Raw genomic sequence first — 24,252 nt, forward strand, 5'->3', positions numbered from 1 at the left:
TTTTTGACAAAGCTGTAGTTTATTCACCAAGCAAAAAGTGCTAATATTTATTTTAAAATTTAAGTCAAGAATTGTTATAGTAGTGTTACTTAACTGAGAATGACGGCTTCAATTAAGAGGATTCAATATGCATATTAATACAGTTCAAAATTAGAGATTAAACTTTAATTCATATGGAGAAAATGTCAATTCTTGGAACACCAAAGTATATTGTTTTTTTACTATTAAATGTTATTAATTTACTTTCTTTTTTTGCTAACACATTCAATTCACTTTCGTAAGCTTTACAAAAGACAGCCTGGATAGTTTTTGTAAGAGGTCTCAATTTTATCTGAAAATGTAATTCTTTTTTGTCAGTTAAAATAATTTAAAGATGTGCACAATATGTTTGTGCTGTTTAAGGCAAGTGCCAAGCACATTTCGAAAGGTAATAAACTTACCAACTAGAATGTCTTGCAAAGGAAAAAAAAAAAATTCATGACAGTTTTTGTTTAAGACAGATGTTTAAACAGCACTCTTCGTTTAGATCGTTTAAAAATAATTTGGCATCTTAATCGCCTATGTTCATAACACATATCACTTACAAAGGGCAAGTAACAGATACAGAATTAATGATATACTTTTAATATTTTTACAAGACTCTTTTAAGTTGGTGCCTACTAGTATTTAACAAGATTTTTGTATTCATTGTAAAAAGATTTAGAACATAAACTACACAAAGTAATGAATACGATTTCTCTATCCCATGCAAAAAGAAGTCAACTTTTTACACATCGATGCTCCTAAATAGTTCTAATTAAAATCCAAAGTGTTCTCATTTTCTATCGCTGTCATTCTTTGGCAAAAGATTCAAAATAGCTATGGGTTTAGGAAATAATGTTCACTCATGGTCTTCATTTTTGCAAAATCAATGTGTTTTGTAAAAGGAATCTGCAATGTACCTGGTTTTCAGTAAATAATTATAAGCAAAATGTTATGGCTTTTTGGGTTAATCTACTCCTAAAGCTTTGAGTTGTCGTTCAATCTCTTCATCAGAGATTGTAGCCTTTGAAGTAGAGGCAGATGGTAAACTTCTGGCAGCTGATGGAGCTTTGGCCATCTACATGAAAGAGAGAAAAATTTTAACAAAGTGTATTATCAAACATTTGGGATAGGACATAAAAGATGTGCTAAAAGAGGCTTAATTTACTTTTCAAACAAATATAAAATCATGAACCTCATGGTACAGGACAACTTAAAACAATTAAGTGACAAAAGCAGTAGAAACTATTTCCAGATGAGAATAGGTGACGCTCCTACCTTTCCAGAGATTTCAATTCCAATTTCATCAAGAACTTGATTCACAATATCTTGGCTTTCTTCTTCATCGTCAGAGCCATCAAAGATGTCATCAAGTGTGTCATTGACTTGTGGGGGTGGGGGAGGTGAAACAAAGCAGTTACTCTCAAACAGATTTCAAGTTAGACTTACATTTTTAGAAGGTGGCCCAACTATAGTTTGTATATTACAGAAGGGCAAACTTAAGTGAACCAACAAATTACAAAAGTCATTTTCAAATGTCAATGAAGTTCACTGATAAATACATTTTTGAGGCAATAAATCTGGAATAACATTCATTTCAACATAAATTATCCTATAATAAAACAAATATACGCAGATTTTTAAAAATTATTTTAAAAATCTTTAATAAACAACTATATGATATTCATAGCTGTAGGATTAAAGTTTTTAAAATATGATTCCACAAATTGAATCCACTGAGCTGGTAGCTATTAAACCTGACCATGGGAAAAAAAAAAATGTAAGAAACAAATATCCTATAAACATTTGGGAGAAAATTTCCTCTTTTTATGCTTATAATTATAATTTCAGCTTTCTTAAATTTACATTCAAAACATAGGTAGAATATTCTAACAAAGTGTAAGGTTCAATATTATATTAATATTGCAAAGCATAGGAAATAGTCAATAATATTGTAATGAATATGGTATCAGGTAGGTATTAGACTTATTGCAGTGATCACTTTGTAAGTTTTATAAACGCCTAATCATTATGCTGTACACCTAAAACTAATATTGCATATAAACTATAATTGAAATAATTTTTAAAAATCTTTGCAAAAATGATGCTAGTTTTAAGATCATCACGTAAGTAAAAATTTAATATTGACTAGGATGCTGAAAAGAGTTACTCATTCATTACTGGTAAAATAATAACTGGTATAGTCTTTCTGAGAAGAATTTGGTAGTATGAACCAAAAGCCTTATAAAAATTCATACTCTAAGGAGATTTAAGAAATTTAGACAAAAATAGAGAAACATTTATCAAAGGATTATTAAACACACTGAAAATTTTAAAACAATCTTATTGACCAATGTAAGAATGTTTCAATAAATTAGAGGTGATGTTATTTAATATTAATGTTATGCAATATTAAACCATTTTTTTAAAAAAGACCCAAGAAGGTTTAAGATCATCAGTACATGCTTATGTAATACTATTGTTTTTTAAAAGTAAGATAAGGTTCAAAATTGTACATGTAATATGATCTATTATAGGTTATGGGAAAATTAAAAAAAAAACATGCAACATCAACTGTACCTGACTGGTGTGATGATAGATGTTTTTATAATATACTTTTTCCCTTTGATTTCCATATTTTCACCACATCATGCAATTAGTTTATATTCAAAAAGAAGAAAACTAAATTTTAAATAATTTTGGGTGAGGAAAAAAAAAAAGAATGAAAGAGCTCCATTATCTCTACCTCCAAGATCTACAGTATGAAAGAATCAACAAAACTCTGAAACCACCCGACTTATACCAGGAAGAGTTATTTTATTCATAAGTTGGTTTTGGTCCACTAATCAATAAAGTAAAACTGCTAGGGCCAATAAGACATAAAAATATGGTATTTCATATTTATCCTTCGGTTAATAAAATTTTGAGCCTTATACATTGCCAATTTAAAAAAACATTAGCATTACAATAGAGATGTCTATCTAGAGGGGTCCTGTATCATTTTTCAATATTTGTGCTTTCATGGATGAGAATATGAAGTAACTTGTAAATAAACTTGGATAATTCAAAGGTGAGAAAACTGTACATTACAAGTTATTAAACTTACTCATTTCTTCAGTCATTTCCATTTTCATGTTTTCCTTCTGAAAATTCTGCATTGTTTGTAATGTCTTTTGTGGATCCATCTTCTTGTTAACTGTCTGCATTGTCTTTAAAAAATGAAAACATTCATGTTAGCTACATAATTATGAAAATGTTACTGTGAATAAGTCCAAAGGGAGTACATCAAAGAGAGGTGGGCTTTGTAAAGTAATACATTCGGCCATAACTACACATAAGAATGTTATGTATTCTTGAAAAAAGTAAAATACTGGTTTGTAAACCATCTGTTTAACATCTATATAATAAAGACTGGCATAAAAGAAAACAACTCATCTTAACAGTAAGCAAATCATGTAATAAAAAACACTATCAACAAAATCCATTGCTATTCAAATGGGAAAACTATATTTTTTTATTATGTGATATGCTTACCACATATTTGAATTTCTATAATATCTTAAAACAAATTTTAATTTAATTTTTACAAGATTTTTCACTAATTTAGTGTCTAAATTAAAAATAATATATTAGTATATGTATTTAAATCCATTAATGTATTTTAAACCATGGTTTAAAAATATAAAGCACTGAGTTTTGCAAAAGTATGTGCAAAGAATTCTCTTACATTTAATTCACAACTTACTTAAGAGGTTAATGCTATTTAGTATAGCCATAATACATACATATAAAATATATAATATATATATGTGCTATATAGAGTTAGATCAGTATTAAAAGACACTATGCAATATAAAACATTGGTTTCAAAGATGTAAAGCATACAGTCTTTTCTCAGACAATCTGTAGGCAATGCTGCAGCAAAAGTAATCTTTAGTTATGACACTACATACCCCTCGGCTCATACACACCTAACTCCTCAGTGGCTTTCCACTGCTCTTAGTATTAAAAGTTAAATTCCATAAGCCTGTGAGACCAAACATCAATTAAACTCTGCTTAACAAACCAGTCTCATTTTGCACCACTGCCCTCTAATCACACTGATCTTTCATTTCTTTAAATACGCCATGCTCTCTCCTACTAAAGGATTTTTGGAGACGTGACCACTCACTTGGACTGCTCGTCTACATTTGCGTTTACAATCAACACTTCAGATTTCAGTTTATATACCACCTTCTTAGGGAGTAGCTCCTGATATCCCAGATTAGAATATGTACCCCTGTTAAATCCTACTCACTATAGATGAAATTTTTTATTTATTGGCATAAATTATAATATTTTACTTGCAACTTATACTATTATAAATAACATAATTACTTATTGTAAATAAATTATTTTAAATGGCAATAATAATGATAATTATAAAAGAGCATTTAATGCCTACATAGCCTGTGTGTCAGACACAATTCTAAGCACTTTATATATCATTTTAAAATTAAATGACATTTATACTTGACAAATCTTTATATGTTAAGTACTACCATTTTCCCTGCATCACTAATGAAAAGTGAAGGCATAGAAAGGTGAAATAACTTGCCCTGGTCACACACCTACTTAGTGGAGGTGAGATGTGAACACAAGTCATTTGGCTCTAGAATTTATGTTTTTAATCACAGCACAAAACTGCCTCTCGAATGGGCTGATTTTGAAACAGACTGCAATCTATTACAGGTTAAGTCCTTGGTTTTCCTTTCTACTTAATCCTCATCACTTGTTATAGTTTCTACCTTTAGGATCTAAACAAATATTTGCTGAATTAACATATTTCTTAGAAATTTAAGTAAAAATTCCAATCCAGACATCTGTATATGGCAGGACCACAGTAGGTATCTTTTCCTTGCCGACCACTTGCAGAAAATTGCAAAAACAATTAGAGCCAATCCTCACTATTTTTGGATTCCATATTTATGAATTTGCCTACTCACTAAAATTTATTTGTAACCTCAAAGCAATCTCACAGTGCTTTTGTGCTCATTTGTGGACATGCCAAGAGCAACAAAAATTTGAGTTGCACAACAGCACGTTTTTCAGGTGAGGTCAAATAAGGCAACGCTGCCTTCTTGTTTCGGCTCTCAGAATGTAAACAAGTATCCTTTTTGCCGTTTATTTATTGCCACCTTCGAGTACCTTGTTGGTGACTTTGCTCTTTAAAATAGCCCCCAAGCACAGTACTAAAGTGTTACTTAGTGTTCCTACCTGCAAAAAGGATGTGATATGCTTATGAGAAAATATACTTTGTTAGATAAGCTTTGTTCAGGCATGAGTTATAGTGCATTAACCATGAATCAATGACAGTGTTCCCAACTTTATAGAACATTAGATACTACAAATAACAAGAATCAACTGTATATATCATCTTCCTAATGTGAACCTCATACTTTCCTCTGTGGCTTTTTTTTCCTTTTGCTTTTTCATACTCATACTTCTTGCCTATATTTAACACTTAGTGAAGTTAAGACCTATGTCTTCTACAGTCTTTCGAATCACTCCAAAGATCTGTGCAGTTCACTAAAGTTTAGCAAAGACTGACATTATGACACATAATGTCAGTCTTTTCAGACATATCTTAACTACCCACCCTCAGGTGAACAATAAGATCCCTGAGAGCAGAGTTTTTGTCTTTAAACTTCTTATTCCTCACAGTACTTCATATGCAATGAGGAGCTCATTATTTATTAAAAAATCGAAAGGCTCAGAGCACTTTAAATTCTATAGTGGAAACATTTTCTATATAAAGACTAAGTTAAACATAAGCTCTTATTAAAATTAACTAATAAATCCATCTGATAGTATTCCTGTCCTTCTGACACATAAATAAAAATGAATAAAGAAGAAATTATAACTCTAAAGTAATCAAAACTTACAGCTTAATGAAATAATACCCTCAAAAATCTCTGACAATTAAAAAAAAAGCAAACACTGTTTTAAGTCAATTTAAAAAACTGAAAAGCCGCATGTGAGCTTGGGACAGTGGAAATGTCCTCAAACAAGACATTTTATATTAAAACAAATGAATAAATTATCTAGAAGTAGTTACCTAGATTTTCTAATACTCTAATTCATTTTACTAAGAATTATAGTTTCTTTACTACATATATATCAGGAGGTACTTTTAAATTTGATTTGAATATTGATATTTAAATATCTTAAACTCTCAGCCTATGGACATAAAGGCTCACACTTACTTTTGCTGTAGTAGACATTGCTCCAGCCATCTTCATCTGGGAATTCATCACTTTTGTTTGTGTGGACATAGAAGTGACTTTTGAACTTACAGCAAAAGTTCTTGTTTTCTGTTTCCGTAGATGTACAAGCTGTTTGGCTAAAACTCTGCAAGCTTCTTTATTACCAATTTTGGCCATTTTCTTAATTTCTAATTCCTAGGAGAGGAAATAAGAGGGAAATAAAATCATTAAGGGGTAGGCCTCAATGATTTATTTCAGCAGAACAAGTCTAATGAAGTGAGGCAGAGGCTGTCATAAAATCATAGCAAGAAAAGAGTAATTTGAAAGCGCAATTTATTCCACATGTTTACATGAGAGTCAACTGGTATCTTCATCCACAAATACATAGTTCATCTAAAAGAGTACAAGAGTACTCATATAGAGCCCAGAAGTTCAACTTAACCTAACTAACAGTAATATTAAAAAAAATCCACCAACAGCAGCATAAAACTATTTTTTTACAAGTGTACGCTAAAAAGAAAATCATCAAAATATATCATATTCTGCATTGGAAAAGAAGGTTCAATAAATTTAATAGGACCACAATGATACAAAGAATTCCTCTAACCACAACAAATTAAACTAGAAATCATTAAGGAAGATATGGAAAGAAAATCACAAATTAGCAGAAATTAAACAGTATGATTCTAAGTAAGTCATAGGTTAACAATGAAAGAAAAAATCACAAGGGAAATGAGATATTTTGAACTTAATAAAATAAAAATGCCGCAGATCAAAATGTGTGTGCTGCAGTTACAACAGTTCTTAGAGGGATATTTCTCACATTAAAGCTTATATTCAGAAAAAAATCTCAAAAGCTTCAAAACAGAAAAGCAGGAAAAAAAAAGCAAATAAAACACGAAGTAAACAAAAGAAAATAATATAATTAAGACATTTATAAACTGGAAGAGAAAAAAAAAAAAAACCAGTATAGACTATTAATGAAATCGAAGTGATTTTTTTTTTTTAACAAGTGATTGATCAAATTGATAAACCATTAGCCAGACAGATGAAGAAAAACACCTGAATCAGAAAGAGAAAACACATAAGTCGCAAATATCAGGATTGCAAGGCAGGGGGAATCACCTCATAGCCTAAAGATGTTAAAGGATAAGAAAATATCATAAACAACAATATGTCATTGCATTTTAAAATTTAGTAGAAATGAACAAATTACTTGACAGATGCAAACTACCACAGCTCAGTCAAAAAAGATGGATAACCTGACCTACATCTACTTTAAAAAAATAAATAAACAAACTTGTAGTTTAAAAACCTATCCACAAAGAAAACTTTACTCCAGATGGCTTCACTAAATCCTATCAAATGTTTAAAGTGGAAATATACAAACCCTTCGAGTAAAGTTAAGAATGACACTTTCCAACACATGCTTTTAAGGTAAGCATTCTTTGATGTCAAAAGCAAATAAAAGACACAAAACAAAAAGACAACTAAAAATCAATACCTTTTATGAACATAGATGCAAGCATTTTAAGCAAAATTTCAGCATACTGTAACAAAAATATTTCAAACACATTATTACCAATGAAGTTTATCCTAGGAGCAAAAAACCTGATTCAACTTTGCAAAATTAAACAATGTAAGTCACTATATTAACAGACTAGAGAAAAACTACATGATAATCATCTCAAGAGATGCAAAAATGGAAAAAAGAATTTCACAAAATTCATTCCTGAGAAGTCTGCAAACTAGATAAAGAGGAACTTCCTCAACCTGAGAACGGGCACTTGCAATAATCCTACAGTTAATATCATACTTAATATAGTGAAAGACTGAATGTTCCTCCCTACATTTAGTAAAAAATAAGAAGATATTTGCTATCACCACTTCTATTTAACACTGGAAACTCTAGTTAATGTAATAAGGTATAAAAAGAGAAAGCATCAATATTGGAAAGGAAGATGAAGAGTTTAAGTTATTCACAGATAACATGATTGCCCATGTAGAAATCTAATAGAATCTATAAAAGGCTACTAGAATAAAGGAATTTAGGAAGATTACAAGATTCCAGATTAATATACAAGATAATAATGCATTTCTATATACCAGTACTAGAAAATCAGAAATTGAATTTGTTTTCAAAATATCATCTAGCATCAAATATATGAAATAGTTATAGATAAGTCTGACAAAAGAAGTAGAGGATCTGTATAATTACAAGTACAAACACTGTTAAGAAATATTAAATATCTAAATAAAGAGATATAGAATATTCATGGCTTGTAAGGCTCAATATTTTAAGATGTCAAGTGTTCCCAAATTAGTCTATATATCCAATGTAATCCCAATCGAAATGTGATCTTTTTTATTAGAAATTAATAACTTTATTCTACAGTTCATATGGAAATGCAAAGAACCTCAAACAGCCAAAAAAATTTTGAAAAAATTACAAAGTTGAAGGATTAACAGTAATATAACTTTTAGACTTACTATAAAGCTATATTAATTAAAAAATGCAGTATCGGCTTAAGAATAGTCACATAGATCAATGGAATAGCATAGAACCCAGAATGAGTCTCATGCGTATTTGGACAACCGATTTTCCACAAAGATGACAAGGCGTTTGAACAAGGAAAGATATCAGCAACAAAGGATGTTGATGCAACTGAATTCCATATGCAAAAAGTAAACTTCTACCCTCACCTGACAGCACAGTAAAATTTAACTCAATATGTTTCATAGTTCTAAATGTAAGAACTAAAATTATAATAGTTCCAGAAGAAAACCAAGAAAAATATTAATGACTTTGGGTTAGGCAAAGATTTCTTAGATAAGACACTAAAAGTACTAATCATAGAAGAAAATAATAATAATAAAATAATAATAAAATAAAAATCTCTGTTCCTCAAAAGACATTATTAGGAAAATAAAAGATAAGGCCAAGAACGGGGGAGAATATCTGCAAAACATATATTTAATAAAGCACATGTATTCAGAATACATTAAGAACTCTTAGAAGTAAATAATTAGAAAACAACTTGATGAAAAAAAATGAGTAAAATATTTCAACAGACACTTTGTCAAAGAAGATATGTAAATGGCAAATACAAAAAAGATGCTGAACATCATTAGTGAAAGGAAAATGTAATTTAAAATGACAATCTACTACACACCACTAGAATGGCCAGGATCTAGAACAACTTTACTTGCATATATAGCTGGTGGGAACAGAAAACATTATAGCTACTTAGCAAAATTTTTTAGCTCTTATGCAATTAAATATACATTTAACCCAGCAATCCTACTCCTAAGAATACATCATCCAAGAGAAATGAAAATATATATATGCTCACACAAAGACTTCAACTGACTGTTTAAAGTAACTTTATTCAAGTAACTTTATTCAAAGTAGCCAAAATCTAGATATAACCTAAATGTCTACCGGCTGGTTAATAAACAAATTGTGAAACATCCACACAACAGAATAACATTCATCAAAAAAAAAAAAAAAAAAAAGAGAGAGAAAAAAAATTAATACTGATGCATGTAACAACATTAATTAATCTCAAAATAGTTATGAGTGAAAGAGTCAAATGCAAAAAAAGTTCATATTATATAATTCAATTTATATAAAATTCTAAAAATATAAATTAATTTATACTGACATTAGTGTTTGCCTAATTGGGGAGAAGGACGACAAGAAGGGACGGAATAGGAGGGATGACAAAGAGAATAAGGAAACTTTTGGGGAATGAAGGATATATGTTTACTACCTTGATTGCAATAATGGTTTCACCAGTTGATACATATGACAAAATGTATCAAATTGTATGTTTTAAATATGTACAGTCTATGGCATGTCAATTATACCTCAATCATACTGTTTTTAAAAATGTTTTAAGCAACGTTTTAAAAAATAATAAACATATTTAAAGATAGCCAATCTATTTTAAAAAGTGCATTATCACAGACACAACGATAGTTAAAATATCAAGTTGAAATGTCAAGAGACCTATAAGTTAACATAATTATTTTCTTGAAAACCTCTCGTTTCTAAGACTATTTTATCTTTGTTATTAACTGAGAAGTTGGCTCTGTTTTGAGCAATATTTCTTCCTAGGCATTTATGACTTTTACAAAATAAAGAATAATTTGAGTTTATAATCAGCAGAATGCGAAGAATTCTGATAAAAGTCTGCAGAATGACACAATAAACAAAGGTAAGCAGAAATTGCAGAAAGGCATTGCCATTTCTTAGTAAAGCAAATCACTTACCACCTGCTATGTCTCTCCTTCCTAAGTTAGCTAATTATTCCAACACTAATTTCAAAATTTGTTGAAAAGTTAAACTGAAATTTAATATTCAACTTACCAGCTGTTTTTCTTGTTTCTCTAACGCTGCTCGATCTCTGCTTATAGCCCTCTGTGTACATCGTAACTCTCGATTCTGCTCCTTTATTACATCTGAGAGAACCACAAAAGAAACCTAAATATATGGGTTATAAAATTTTCTTCAATACCATTTAAAATACTGGATTCAGACATTGATAAAAAATAAACCTTGATTTACTAGATGTTATAATTTTTTCTTTCAATTCAATATATTAAAAAAGTCAAATATTCAAACATGAATTATAAATAATGATTATATAAAGAATTACAAAAGTGAGTACAAGTATGCTATAATCTGAGGTTTAGCCAAAAGGACATATAAATCACAATAAACTATTCCCTTAGAGAACTGATTAGTATACAATGTTTTATATGGCACATATATATGTCACATACACACACGCACACCCTTTTCATATTTCCTTACTCCTGTATTATGTGAAATCCTAGAAAGAAAGACAGGTTATGTGTTCATTAAATCTTTTTTTTTTTTTTAACACTAAATCATCATAACAGTGTGAAGCAGCAGACCTTCCAATGATTCCGTCTGCTACCAGATCATGGTATGTTGGAAAAGTTAGTTAACACTCTAAACCTCAGGTTTCTTATAAAATAGAGATTATTGTTAAGGAGTAAATAACATATACAATGCCCTGCAGTACTGTAAGGGGCTACTCAATGTATTTCTAATTTATTTAAGTTATCTGGATCCATTAGTCTTACCTTCTAAAGAATTAAAATACTAGTCTAGGCCTGATGGGTGATAAATTAGATAGTTGTTACCAAATAGTGATTTCTTCAAAGGATCACATATATAGATGGTAATTCTTACACAAACTGTTGTCTCATTGTAAGGAATCATTTACGTGCTTTATACATATTATACAATATAATGTTCATAATAATGCAATGAGGTTGATTTTTCCATTATTTTATAATAAGAAAATTAAGTGTTAGCAAGTTTAAATAACTTACCCAACATCACAAGGCAGTAAGCATTAATGTCAAATTTGGATCTAAATATTCTGTTTCCTGAATAAGTGATATTAATCACTTCACAAGTACCTTCTTAGTAAAGAGATAGATTTTAAAAAACAACAGAAACAACAGTCTCATCATCAAATGATGCTGGGGGAACTGAATATCCACATGAAAAAGAAAAACTGGACCCTTGCTGCACAGCAAATATAAAATTTAACCCCTGAATGATTAATGACCAAAATATTATAGATAAAATTATAAAACTCTTAAAAGAATACACAGGAGTAAACATACATGAGCTGGGATTTTACACTGGATTTTTAAATATGACACTAAAAGCACGAACAACACAAGAAAAAAAATATATAAATTGGACTTTATGAAAATTAAAACCTGTACATCAAAGGATATTATCAATTGAAAAGACAACCTACAGAATGGGAGAAAAATATGTATATTATATGGTAAGAGTCTATTATCCAGAATATATAAAGAACTCTTACAACTCAAAAACAAAAGACAAACACCCCCATTAAAAAATGGGTGGATTTGAACAGACATCTCTCTAAAGAAGATATAGAGATGGCCAATAAACACATGAAAAAGATGATCAATATTAGTCATTAGGGAAATTAATCTAACAGAAGGCTATCATCAAAAACCAAAAAGGAAATAACAAGTATTGATGAGGATGTAGAGACTGGTACCTCTGTACACTACTGGTAGGAATGTAAATTATTTTAGCTACTGTGGATAACAGTTTGGTGGTTCCTCAAAAAGTTAAACATCGTGCTCACTTCAGCAACATATATACTAAAAAGTTAAACATAAAATTACCATATGACCCAACAATTCCACTCCTAGGTATTTACCCAAAAGAACTGAAACAGGTACCTAAACAAATACGTCTACACAAATGTTCACAGCAGCACTATCTGCAACAACTAATTTAATATATAATTGTATATGTATGTATGTACATACATACATATACAATTATATATTAAAATATTATTCAGTTATAAACATAAATGAAGTACTGATACTACTGCAACATGGTAAACCTCAAAAATATTATGCTAAATGAAAAAAAAAGACACAAATGGCCACATTTTATTCTTACACTTACATGAAACATCCAGAATAGGTTAATCCATAAAGAGAGAAAAAAGATTAGTTACCGGGGGTTGAAGAGAGGGGGGGAAATGGTGAATCACTGCTTAATGGGTACAGAGTTTTAGTCTGAGGTGATGAAAATGTTTTCGAACTACATACAGGTGGTGGTGGTTACACACCACTGTGAATGTATTCAGTTCCACTGACCTGTTCTTTTTAAAATGATTAATGTTATGTGAATTTCACCTCAATTAAAATAACAAAGCCAGCAACCATTATCCTTTTTATGATAATCTGAACTTATGTTCTATACCTTTCTATATGTATAGTGTAACTTTTTTCAGAATAAAAATAACTAATTATACTGAGTAATGGGGCACTATATTATTAAGTGCTTCACAACAACCCCAAAAGGTAGGTACTATTACCTCGCTTATTTCAAAAGAGGAAATTAATATTTGGCGAGGTTATCTGCCCAAAAGAGAAAAAGTGCTAAGATTCTAATACAGGTGGTCTGATTCCAAGGGCTCTGATTTTAGTTACTATATCTTGCTGTGAAGCTTTTCAGGCAAAGAAGAAATAAAGATATCACAGACATAATCCTTATAAACGTAGATCCATATCAATAAAAACATACAGTATTTCAAACTGAATGAAAAACATTTCAAGTCATTATATAAAATATAACCAATCAACTAAAATGGTTTTCTAAATAAAAGTTAAAATAAGATGTCAGATCTCCTCTACCCTACATATAAGACATCCATTTCCCCTTCTTTGCTTACTTTGTTTTTCAACTAAGTTATACTGGTGAACATCTCATGCTCAGGATTTATTAAGAACACATTCTATGTGCTCCTTATATATAGAAATATAAAACTATGCCATACCTTTGGGGTATATGAAGAGAGAAGGAGATGAAGAGGCACATGTCTCTCCCTCCACCTACTTTCTTCTGGATAAGAAATGCACAATTCATTTAAAAAGAAGAAGGACATGTTCTGTAGACAAATATGTTTGAGAAATGCTGAAGTTGAAAAAAAAATTAAACATTTTTTTGTTTCAAGGTTTCTAAGAATGTTTAACATATGAATGTGCACCGTCAATCCTTAAGGGGAGAATATATTATAGATTATTTCCCAAATTTATTAAGCCAAGGATCCCTTTTAAGAAATCTATATTAACAATTCCCAGATACTAATGTTTCATGAAGTATTTGTTGAAATCTTATTCTAAAATAAGATGATTTATTAGTTTGCTAGTGCTGCAATTACAAACACTTCAGACTGGGTGGTTTAAACAACAGAAATTTATTTTCTCACAGTTCAGCAGGCTAAAAGACCAAGATCAAGGTGTTGGCAGGTCTGATTTTTCTTGAGGCCTATCTCTGGTTTGGGAATGACCGCCTTCTTGCTCTGTCCTCACATGGCCTTTTCTCTGTGTGTGACAATCTCTGATGATGTCTCCTCTTCTTTTTATAAGGAAGGATACCAGCTCTATTGGATTAGAGCTCCACCTCATGATTTCATTTAACCTCAATTACCTCTTTAAAGACTCTATCTCCAAATACAGTCACAAAGAGGTTAGGGCTTCAATATACTTATTATGGAGGAACACTGTTCAGTCCATAACACATGATATCTTTCCTCTGACATTCACAGACTGACACTAAACAAAACAGTAATGAAAGCTCTCATTTCCTTGTTTTTCAAAGAAATCATCAGCCTTTTCATCTTCAATACTCAAACACTGCCAATTTTCTTCTTGATATGAAAACATTCACCACTTACCCTACTGTTTCAATGGAAAATATGCTCTAAATTTAAAACTGTGAAATTACAAATGAACTTCTGTATATTACCACTTTGTATACTAAAATCTCCATAAACTCAACTAGTATAAGATGAAGTATTGAGATAGTAATGATGGTCTTCTAAAGTTAAAAGAGTAATAAACTAAAAAAGAAGTCACCATATTGATAAGTTAAACTGTGGCCAGATAACTGACACGGGTGCAAAGCAACTGCTGAAAACCTTGATTGCTAAGATCTAGAGTTCTATTAAGATACTTTCTCATTACTAGGATGGTATAATGAAAGACAGATATTTGGTCTTTGTCCTGAGTTCCTGGCCCAGAGCTTCTAAAACCCTTGGAATTTCCTAAGTGACAGTAATGTCTTTTGACTCAGGAAGGGGAACCCTTAGATAGCTTCAGGATAGGGCTCATTACCAGGAAGACCAAATACTTGATTAAAGGGTGGGTACTTTCAGGGCCGTTCCTCATAGGAGGGCAGTAGGGCTGGAGACTGGTTTAGAAAAACTCTTGAACAAAGAGATTGGTAGAGCTTCTGGGATGGTGAACATATGACATACTGGGAAGGTGGCATACCTAGAGAGGGCATGGAAGCTCTGTGCCACTACCCTTCTCCCCCAATACCATGTTTCCATTTAGCTGTTCCTGAGTTTTGTCCTTATAATAACCAGTAACAGTAAGTAAAACACTTCCATGAGTTCTGAGAGTTGTTCTAGTGAATTATCAAATCTGAGGAGGGAGTTGTGGTGACACCTGAATTTATAGCTGGTTGGTCAGAAGTAACTGTGGCAACCTGGGACTTGTGACTGGCATCTTAAGTGAGGAGAGTCTTAGGGGACTAAGGCCTTAACCTGTGGGGTCTGTGCTAACTCCAGATAGTGTCAGAATTTAACTGAATTGTTGGAAACATTCAGTTAGTGTTGAAGAATCAGAGAATAAAGAATAGATATAGCCATCCTTGCTGAAAACAAGTATTATGACATAAAATGTTAACAAAACAGAATTTAATCAAACAGCTTGATTTTGCTTTTCTTGATTTTATGTAATTATGTGTACCATAACTGTCGGAGTATATTAGAGAAGGAAAAATAAAGAAAATTAACTACTAGAAATTCCACAGCCTATTGTTAATAGGCCTATTAATATTTAAACAGCTCCAAGCTATAAACTGAGAGAATCTAATGTTATATACTAAAACACAGTCATAATATTTTAAAACATATTATGTGGTACATGGAAAAAAGGAGTAAAATATTTTTTTCATATGAAATGATATGTATATCCTATAAAACTAATTACTCTTTCATTTTTTAAATCCCTAACTAAACAGGAAACAACTACTATGTTTCAACATAATACATTAGAGAAAAAAAAATCTCTAACTAAACCCACATTTAATGATTTGGTCTTCTAGATAATTCAGAAGGAATAACATGAGAAAGGTTGTGAAACACTTTTAATGCTTTGAAGCAAAGTTAATTTCCCATTACAATTATTTCTTCATAGGCCTGATTTCTTCCCCAAGTCACAAGCTCTTTGAATAAGAAATGCATGTATTTTATTGTTTTAATCTATTTCTATTCTCACCTTTATGCCAACTATCGCAATATATTAGTAAATAGTGATCGAAGGGAGTATAAACCTATATCCTAAAATGTGAAATAATTTGCCTTATAAGCATATTAAATATATTCCCTTAAAAATATAATAAAATCTATCAGTTTTCAAAAATTTAACACTAGTAAAATCTGAATCATGATAGATATCCTTCTTCAATGGAAAAATTGAGCACTGAAATAATCAGATACTTCCCTTATAATTTTCTTCTTTCCTCTCTTTTTGTTATGAGTCCAGACACTGACTCAAACATGTACAGGGTATTGCTGATATCTACGAAAGATGGAATGTGTGGCTCTCATCCACCCTCTGCTTCCTTGTCCATCCTCTGCTTCTTTCTCCAGGCAGAAAAAGCATGCCCTGAATTCTTATACTATAGCATTTCATCTACTTTGTGGTGTTAGATGTGAAGCACTTCACAATAGGTGTTAACAGAAAACTTTCAAACTGTGAAAATAGTAAAAGTACATGGATGTACCTATGGTATGCTCTTTTGCCATTCGGTGATGTAAAAAGGGTCTGGAGGCTGCCACCGCCCTTTCCCTTCCCATACCCAGTATAACACTAAAGCCACCCAGGCCAGCTACCTTCTTGGCATTACAAGCTGGCCTCAAGGCTTTTAGACTTTTAGCACTGAATAAGATAACACACTGCTTACACTAGTCATAGATCACAGAGTTAAATTTTGAACTTAAGAAGATATAGACAGAAAAGGTCATCCTGCCTTCTTTGGTTCTAAGTCAAAAAAGTCTGTCTATTTACAGTTAAAAAAAAAAAAGCCAAAAAATAAAAACAGATCTGAAAGAGCCTTCAATGTGAACCAGCCTACCTCACTAGAATTCTCCAGTGGGGTTTAAGGCCAAGCCCTGACATGTATTATGGTTGTCCTTCCAGACCCTGCTCATTTATATACAATTTACACATTTGAGGGGTAAGGCAAGAATAATTAACTGTAAATATGGGCATTCATTAATCTGTGAGTATTGTTTTAAGTGCCTGCCTTTTGAGAGATGGGAGGAGGCCTGTCTCAAGCTCTCGGGGCAGTTCAGGATTACTGACCCAGGAACGCTGAGGCACAACATGCAGATGGTACCACTCAGCAGGGTACCACTAGACAGCATTCCTCTACCATAGACTGGGTTTTGTGCTTTATTATAAGGTCATGATGGACTTTTTATTCTAATGTATCACACATTCTGCTTTTAAATGTATTTATTTAGGAAAAAAATCATTTTCATCTATGCAACATTATTGTTTATCAATTATCTTGAATCTAATCATCCCATGTACTGAAATAGGAGCACAAAATGTTCTCACATCCTGCTTTATCATTTCTATTAACTAGTTTTGGGAGTTAAGATCCCAAGATGAGACAGAGTTCCCACTTTAAATTTCATCTATAAGCTCTGCATCAACTGGTATCACTGGAAATAGTGGGTACTGTGGCACTGGTATAGTGGGATAATGGGTATTTGATAAACCCTGGTCATGAGTATGAAAAGAAAAGCCTGGAGTGTGCGTTCAGCTAAAGCTGGCATAGTGAAGCTCACCAATGAACAATAAAGCAGAAAGTGGTCCTGGTTATGTGGTGATGTACCATCTTCTTGGATTGATGAGGGAAAAAAACTGCAAAAATGCTACAAGCTCAAAGGTTAGGGGTAAAAAAGAAACATCAAAGGTCAGTATCTAGAAAATGCTGGCTCTAGGAACCAAATTTACTCAAAGGTAGGAGGAAAATGACAATGAGAAAAGGGTGAGAAGGAATCAGAATTTGATGTGCAAAGCAAATTCCTTTCTCAGATTTTGGAAACAGTGTATCAGAAACCAGGGAGGAATGGTATCAGCTTAATAGCCAGTTTTGATACATGGTTAAGAAAAAAATTAAAAATTAAAAATTAAAAAAAAATCTATAGGAAACAGAAAGAACAGTAGAGGGTCATGTCATTGACATCACGGAGGCAAGGACCCACTTGAGAACTAGGCTGAAATTGAAAAACTCAGCAGGACCTGCTTGGAAGAAACAGGCAGAATAATAAAGAGAAAACAGGAGAGTCTAGCCTTACATAGCATAATTTTTTTTTCTATTAGTAAAGTCTCAAAAATTACTCAAGACCTGAGGAATTCACTGAAATGAGTTTATTATTATTAAAATATCATTTTTTTCAAGAGCTGAAGGAAGGTATTGAGATGGGCCACCTGTCAGTAGATCTTTGGGTTGCATTTGGTTCTCAAAAAACACAGGCTTTGGCACTATCGTCAATAACGGCTCCTCTGAAAAAAAAGTCTCACAAACATCTGGACTTGAAGATAAGCAATGGTAGCATGAAAAAAAATACCAGTCCTTGATGTTATGATAGGGATGGAGAAATACAGAAGGAAGACATTTTCCTACAGAAATATTCATTCTAAAAGTATGGAGAATTTTGCTTAGAAAGTCTCTAAAAAGAGAATACTGAGTTCCTGAATCCCACACATTGTTGTTGTTGTTATTTTGGTGTGCCAAGAAGGTTGGGTCTAAAAAGAAAGTAAAGTTAGAGTCTTTAAATATTATGAATAGTAAGTGCTAAGGGAACACACAACATCCTAAGAAAAATCTGAGTACTGTAGGTAGCACCATAAGAATGTTATATTTTATTTGGAAGAATGCAGAAATATTTCTGGAGGGAATTCAGTTTATCTACATGGTAGATTTTATTCCCTTTTGAGCTAATGAAAATGTCACATCACAACTGACCTCTTGACCAGAGATCTATCCCAACTTGGTCAAAACTCCACAGGTTCTGAACTCTGGACAACTTACATACATGGACACCACCCCAATGAGACAAAAAACAATAAGTTCTGTTCCTGTTTCTCAGCAGTGTTCCTGAAATTATCTCTAAATTTGCACTAAAGTTCAAGGTCGGTAGTGATTATATGGATGTTGATTGTATTAAGATCTGGATACTGGAAACACTACTTTGGGTTAGTAAATACCATTGTTTTGGAATTTAGTATCTAAATTGTAAACGGCTCCAGGGATATTTTCATTTATGCTGAAGACTCTTGCAAATATGGAATGCAAGAAACTCTCAGAATAAGCATTATTCAACTTTGGAAGAACACAAGGATCTACCTTGGTTCTGCTGAATGCAAGGCAGGAAGAAGATGCTTAAAAACAAAACAAAACAAAAACCCACAAAGAGTGAGGGATTTAACATAATTTAAGGTGGATCAGAGAAGAATTCCTAGAGAAACAACCTCAGATAGTTCAGGTTAGCTAGAGGAAGAGAAAAAGAGATTTTCTTTTTTTCTTTTTTTTTTTTTTTTTGGCGTAAGGGCATCGTAAGCAAAAATATGTCAGAATGAGAAAAAGTATGGTACACATAGATGAACATGAGAACAGTTGTTGCATAGTGAAATATCCAGAGACATGGCCAAAAAGAAAGACAAGGACCAGACCAAGGAGAGCCATATATGCCTTATTAAAGAGCACCCACTTGATCCTGTTGCAATTCAGTAAAGGATTTTTCACTGAGAATTAGAAAGATTTGGGTTTCAGTTATATCAATCACACAAGCAACTCTGTAGATGAATGATTTGAGGGCTAAGAAGCTATAGCAAAAAGAAGCAGAAAAGTGATGTAGTAAAGTACAGGACAAATAAGATCTGAATTAGAACAAGAATTTGAAGGCATAGAGGAAGATCATATGTTCAAATATTTAAGATGCAAAAGGCACAGGACTTGGTAATTACTTGAAGGGGGAGAGCAAAATCAAGAACTCCCAAATGCTAGAGGATGAGACCCAGTAAAGGAACTGACTTAAACGAGATAGTGATGACTTCTGTTTGGGATCTCTTTAATGTGCTTTGGAGCATCTAGGTAGAGATGGTCGGCAAACTACTGGATGGACTGTTCTAGAACTATGAAAAATATATCTAGAGATACAAACCTGGAATCCATCAACATTCAGGTTATAATTAAAATAATAAGAGTTTGGATAAGGTCATGCAGATAGAGAATGTATAGTTAGCAAAGTCGTAGCCCATGCTGGAACCAAGAACACTAATATTTAAGGTGTAGGTTAAAAATAAAAGTAAGGAAGATAGGAGGGAGGAAGAAAGGAAAGAAGGAAGACAAAAAAGAAGAAAGGAAGCAAAAAAGGAAGAAAGGAAATAAGAAAAAAAGAAAAAAAAAACCTGAAAGGAGACAGATAAAGAGTGGTCAAAGGAAGATGAAGAAAATTAAGAGAGTGTTAATGTCATGGAAGCCAAGAGAATTTTAAGGAAGAAAGTATTATTGAGATCAAATGTAAAACACAAGCTCAAAAGATGATCACCAAAAAATGGCCATTGGATTTGGCAATCTTGAAGTCATTGATATTCTTAGCAAAATCTCATTACATGAGATGTAAAGCAAACTGGTGTAGAATGGGAGGCATCTGAGAAATAAAGAGGTAGAGATAGGAGACATCACTATTGCATAAGGTTTAAATAAAGAGCAAGAGACCGGACAATACTTCTTAAGAAATGCTGGTCAAGGAAGAGTCAGGAAAAAAAGGGTTGTTTCTAATTCTACCATCATTAGATATTAAAGAGCTACCACTAATTCTGAAAGAAGAGTCCAGTTCACAGACAATAGGTAACTAGATTGAAGTTGAGAGCTAGGTACATTACATACCTACCAAAAGTATAGAATTCCAAATACTTAGCAAGAACAGCAAAATTTACTGAGCCATAGGATATTTACTAAGAAAAAAAATAACGGTAATAGTCAAAAGGGATGAGGTCCTGGCTCTGCCATTTAGTACTTGTGTGATCCTGGGCCAGTAACTTAGTCCTTAGACTCTCAATTTCCTCATCTATAAAGGAGATAATAACAGTACCTATAGGTTTTGTGAGAATTCTAATAAGATACTGCCTACAAAATGCTAACTCAGTGCTGGCTTAAAGAAGGACCTCAAATCTGTCTTTATTTAGGGTAACAAACAAAAACTATATAGTGCATAAAGAACTTCATGTTTTAAGAGGCATAATTAGTTGTGCACTTATGACAAGTCCTCATGGCATCCTGATTTACAGGTTCAGAGCTCTAATAACAGGTCACCATTCGTCCACTTAGGAAAAAAACACTTTAAATACCCTAACATATACATATATATACACACACACACACACACACATATATAAATATATACACACACACATATAAGTGTGTGTGTATACACACATGTTAAAAATCAGTAGAAGGAAAACCAAGGATTCAATTGTAATTTCAAATTCAAAAGAATCTTTCTCTTCTATGGCATTGAGGTATAATACTAATTAATTTCTGTAACAAAGTATACAGTGCAGAGACTTGTTCATCTTTGTGTCAAAAATGAATTAAACATAACTCTGAATAGTAATAAGTGCTGTAATGTTGTCTCCCTTTTTAATTTGCATGTGCAGCCTTTAATGATATAGTGCGCAACTCTTCCAGCCAATCCAAAGAGACAAAAAGATTCAATTATTCTGCAGATCTATAAAGTTATATGCTTCCCTTATATATCAGAATTTCATTACTGTTGAAACAGATAAAAAGATACATACTGTAAAAAATCTTATGATCAATAATCACTGAGTCCAAAGATATGGCAGAACTACATAGAAATACATTAAGTTTCATAATATATAGCCTCATTACTGTTAAGAAGAATGCTGTCATCTTTTACACAAGCAAAAGATCTTTTTAATAGAACAAGGAGTAAAAACATCAGTAAAGCTCTATATCAAAATAATAAAAATATAGTAATAGAATTAAGATGTCATTAAGTGATTTGAATTGACATGATAATTTAAGAAAACATCAAATAAACAGTTTGGTAGTTATAATAAATGTACATGGTTGCCAAATTTAGATTCAGAAATTTCAATACAGATCTTTAAATCAATAGCATAGGAACTATCAACAGTCTTTAAGACCTTTTTTTCCACAAATAAGTCTATTTAGCAAAAACATTATTTCTTGGATGAATTAACCCAATTCCAAATGAATATACCATTAAACACCCTCACTGCACATCCTCATTGTTTTTTTTAATTCAGTTCTATACTTCAAGCACAACAGTCACTAAATTACCAAAAGCACCAAGAAGCATAACAATGAGAATATAGAACAATTATTTATGTCTTTAAAAATATTTGACAGATATTAAGCAAGGCTCTCTGGCGTTTAATGTTTAAAAATTCAATATAATTTGTAATATCACAGTAAGAAAGATGCAACCCTTTCCCTCTGTTTAGTAAAATCTAACTATATAAAACCTAAAAAAGAAATGCTCCCCCCCCAAGTACTATACAATAACTGAAAATCAATATTGGTACTGGGACACTGAAAAAATAAAAGTTCCACATTAAATATTAAACAGCCTTCTCAGGAATAAAACACATAAAGACTCATTTCACATAATTGTATTACATCCTATAGCACCTTGGTAGTTATTCTGATATTACAAATGGTTAAGAAGTCTCAATTAATAAAAAGTAAACAAATTTAAAAAACATTTTCAATCATTAAAGTCAAGAAAAATGTATTATTGGAGTAAAATGACTATGTGTTAAAGGGTAGAGTGGCAGAGTAAAAATGATGTCTTTGTTATCCTCCCCAAAATAATTTTGCTGGCATTGAAATAGTCAATACAAAGGAATAAAGGAGTTATCCCAGGTCTAGATTGAGCATTCTGTTTGTACCAATCACTGTCTAGCTACCACTGGTCCTTCTGTGGCAGAATTAGACCCTTAAAAAGAAGCGATTCTTTGGTTAAACCAGCAGCAACCTAGATTCAGCATGTAATGGGAAACACTATTTTTAAATAACTTGAATGAATTTGATTCCTGGTAGCAGTCAATGTAAACATCAAGACTATCAAGATTAATCAGTGTTATGCAAACATATATTATAGGCATTGCTTATAAACATCAATTTGTGCACATTCACTTTTTCTCTTTAGATGACATTGAGCTAAATGTCTGGAACCAATGCAAATACCTTAAAATGTAAACTCCTATGCAGATAAATACCACATCTTTTACTTTAGATAGCAAAAGATAATCACAGGAGAGAAAAAATTCATTATGAAACTAAATCCAGGCACTTCCATTGGGTTTCTTTTATTTTGATACTGGAATCAGTCAAGAATTGTTTCACACCTCTACTGATGGGGTGTCTTAGGAACAAGAGCGACCCAGACTGAAGTTCATTTTGATAACTGGATTCTGTTACCTTCCCCGCCCCAACCTCTGCAGGCACAGGTTTCTGGTTTGCATGCCTAGAAGTAGTACAGATCCAAACGGAAGAAGCAACGAACCAAGCAGATGAAACTAACAAGAAATTCATTAAACTACTAAAGCTAATGACACTCAAGGGCCAGCAGCATCCTGCGCCTCCTCGAAATACTCAGGATCTCCCTAAAGAAAAAAGAAAAAAGAAAAAAAAAAAAAAGCGGGCGGGGGTGTGGAGTAGTTGGTGGTGTGTTATCAGAGAGAAGCAGCCAGACTGTCCAGGTGAGGTTGAGTTGAGCCATTCAGAAGAGAAGGGAAGCAAGTGACGCATGAGGGCGGTCACCTGTGGGGCCAGTTGATCCAGCCCCGCCCTAGGGACAAGAGCAAGAATCGCGGCCGGAAGCCCCCAAAACATGCCATGGATACATAGGGCTGGGCCCCTTCGGCCCGACCTGGAACTCACCGTCCACGGTTTTCTTCTTGAAGAGGGACGCCATGGTCAGGGACCACGCCCGCGCGGCCCGGCTCGGCCCGGTCCGGCCGGCGACTCGGAAAGAACAGGACGGAAAGGCAGGCCCTTAGAGAGTTCGGAGTGGCGAAGCCTATGGGCAAGAGAAGAGGGCGGGGTCTCCACGCAAGACCCGCAGAGGGCGGTATCTGCGAAGCCTACCGCAGCCGAGTCTCCTGGAGCTCAGGTGACTGCGAACTAAGGCACTTTTTGGAGAAGTCACTTCTGGGTGGCGCCTGCGCGTTGTGAGCACGCGCCTGCGCACTGCGGTGCCTGAAGCCGCCGCCGTTGCCCTCACCTCGGCTGCTGCCTTGTCTT

General features: G+C 32.8%; 1 protein-coding gene across 1 annotated transcript; it reads right to left on the minus strand.

Moving 5' to 3' along the window:
* On the minus strand, positions 1-24,161 carry CHMP2B (charged multivesicular body protein 2B). Its single transcript, XM_016145824.2, has 6 exons — positions 23,890-24,161; positions 10,639-10,730; positions 6,267-6,461; positions 3,128-3,230; positions 1,300-1,406; positions 1-1,099 (listed from the first exon to the last, which is right to left on the minus strand). The coding sequence occupies exons 1-6, from the start codon at positions 23,921-23,923 to the stop codon at positions 989-991; spliced, it is 642 nt and encodes a 213-aa protein (XP_016001310.1). The 5' UTR covers positions 23,924-24,161; the 3' UTR covers positions 1-988.
* Positions 24,162-24,252: the final 91 nt, after the last annotated feature.

This window comes from Rousettus aegyptiacus, unplaced genomic scaffold (assembly GCF_014176215.1).
Source record: "Rousettus aegyptiacus isolate mRouAeg1 unplaced genomic scaffold, mRouAeg1.p scaffold_m13_p_4, whole genome shotgun sequence".
Taxonomy (NCBI): Eukaryota; Metazoa; Chordata; class Mammalia; order Chiroptera; family Pteropodidae; genus Rousettus; species Rousettus aegyptiacus.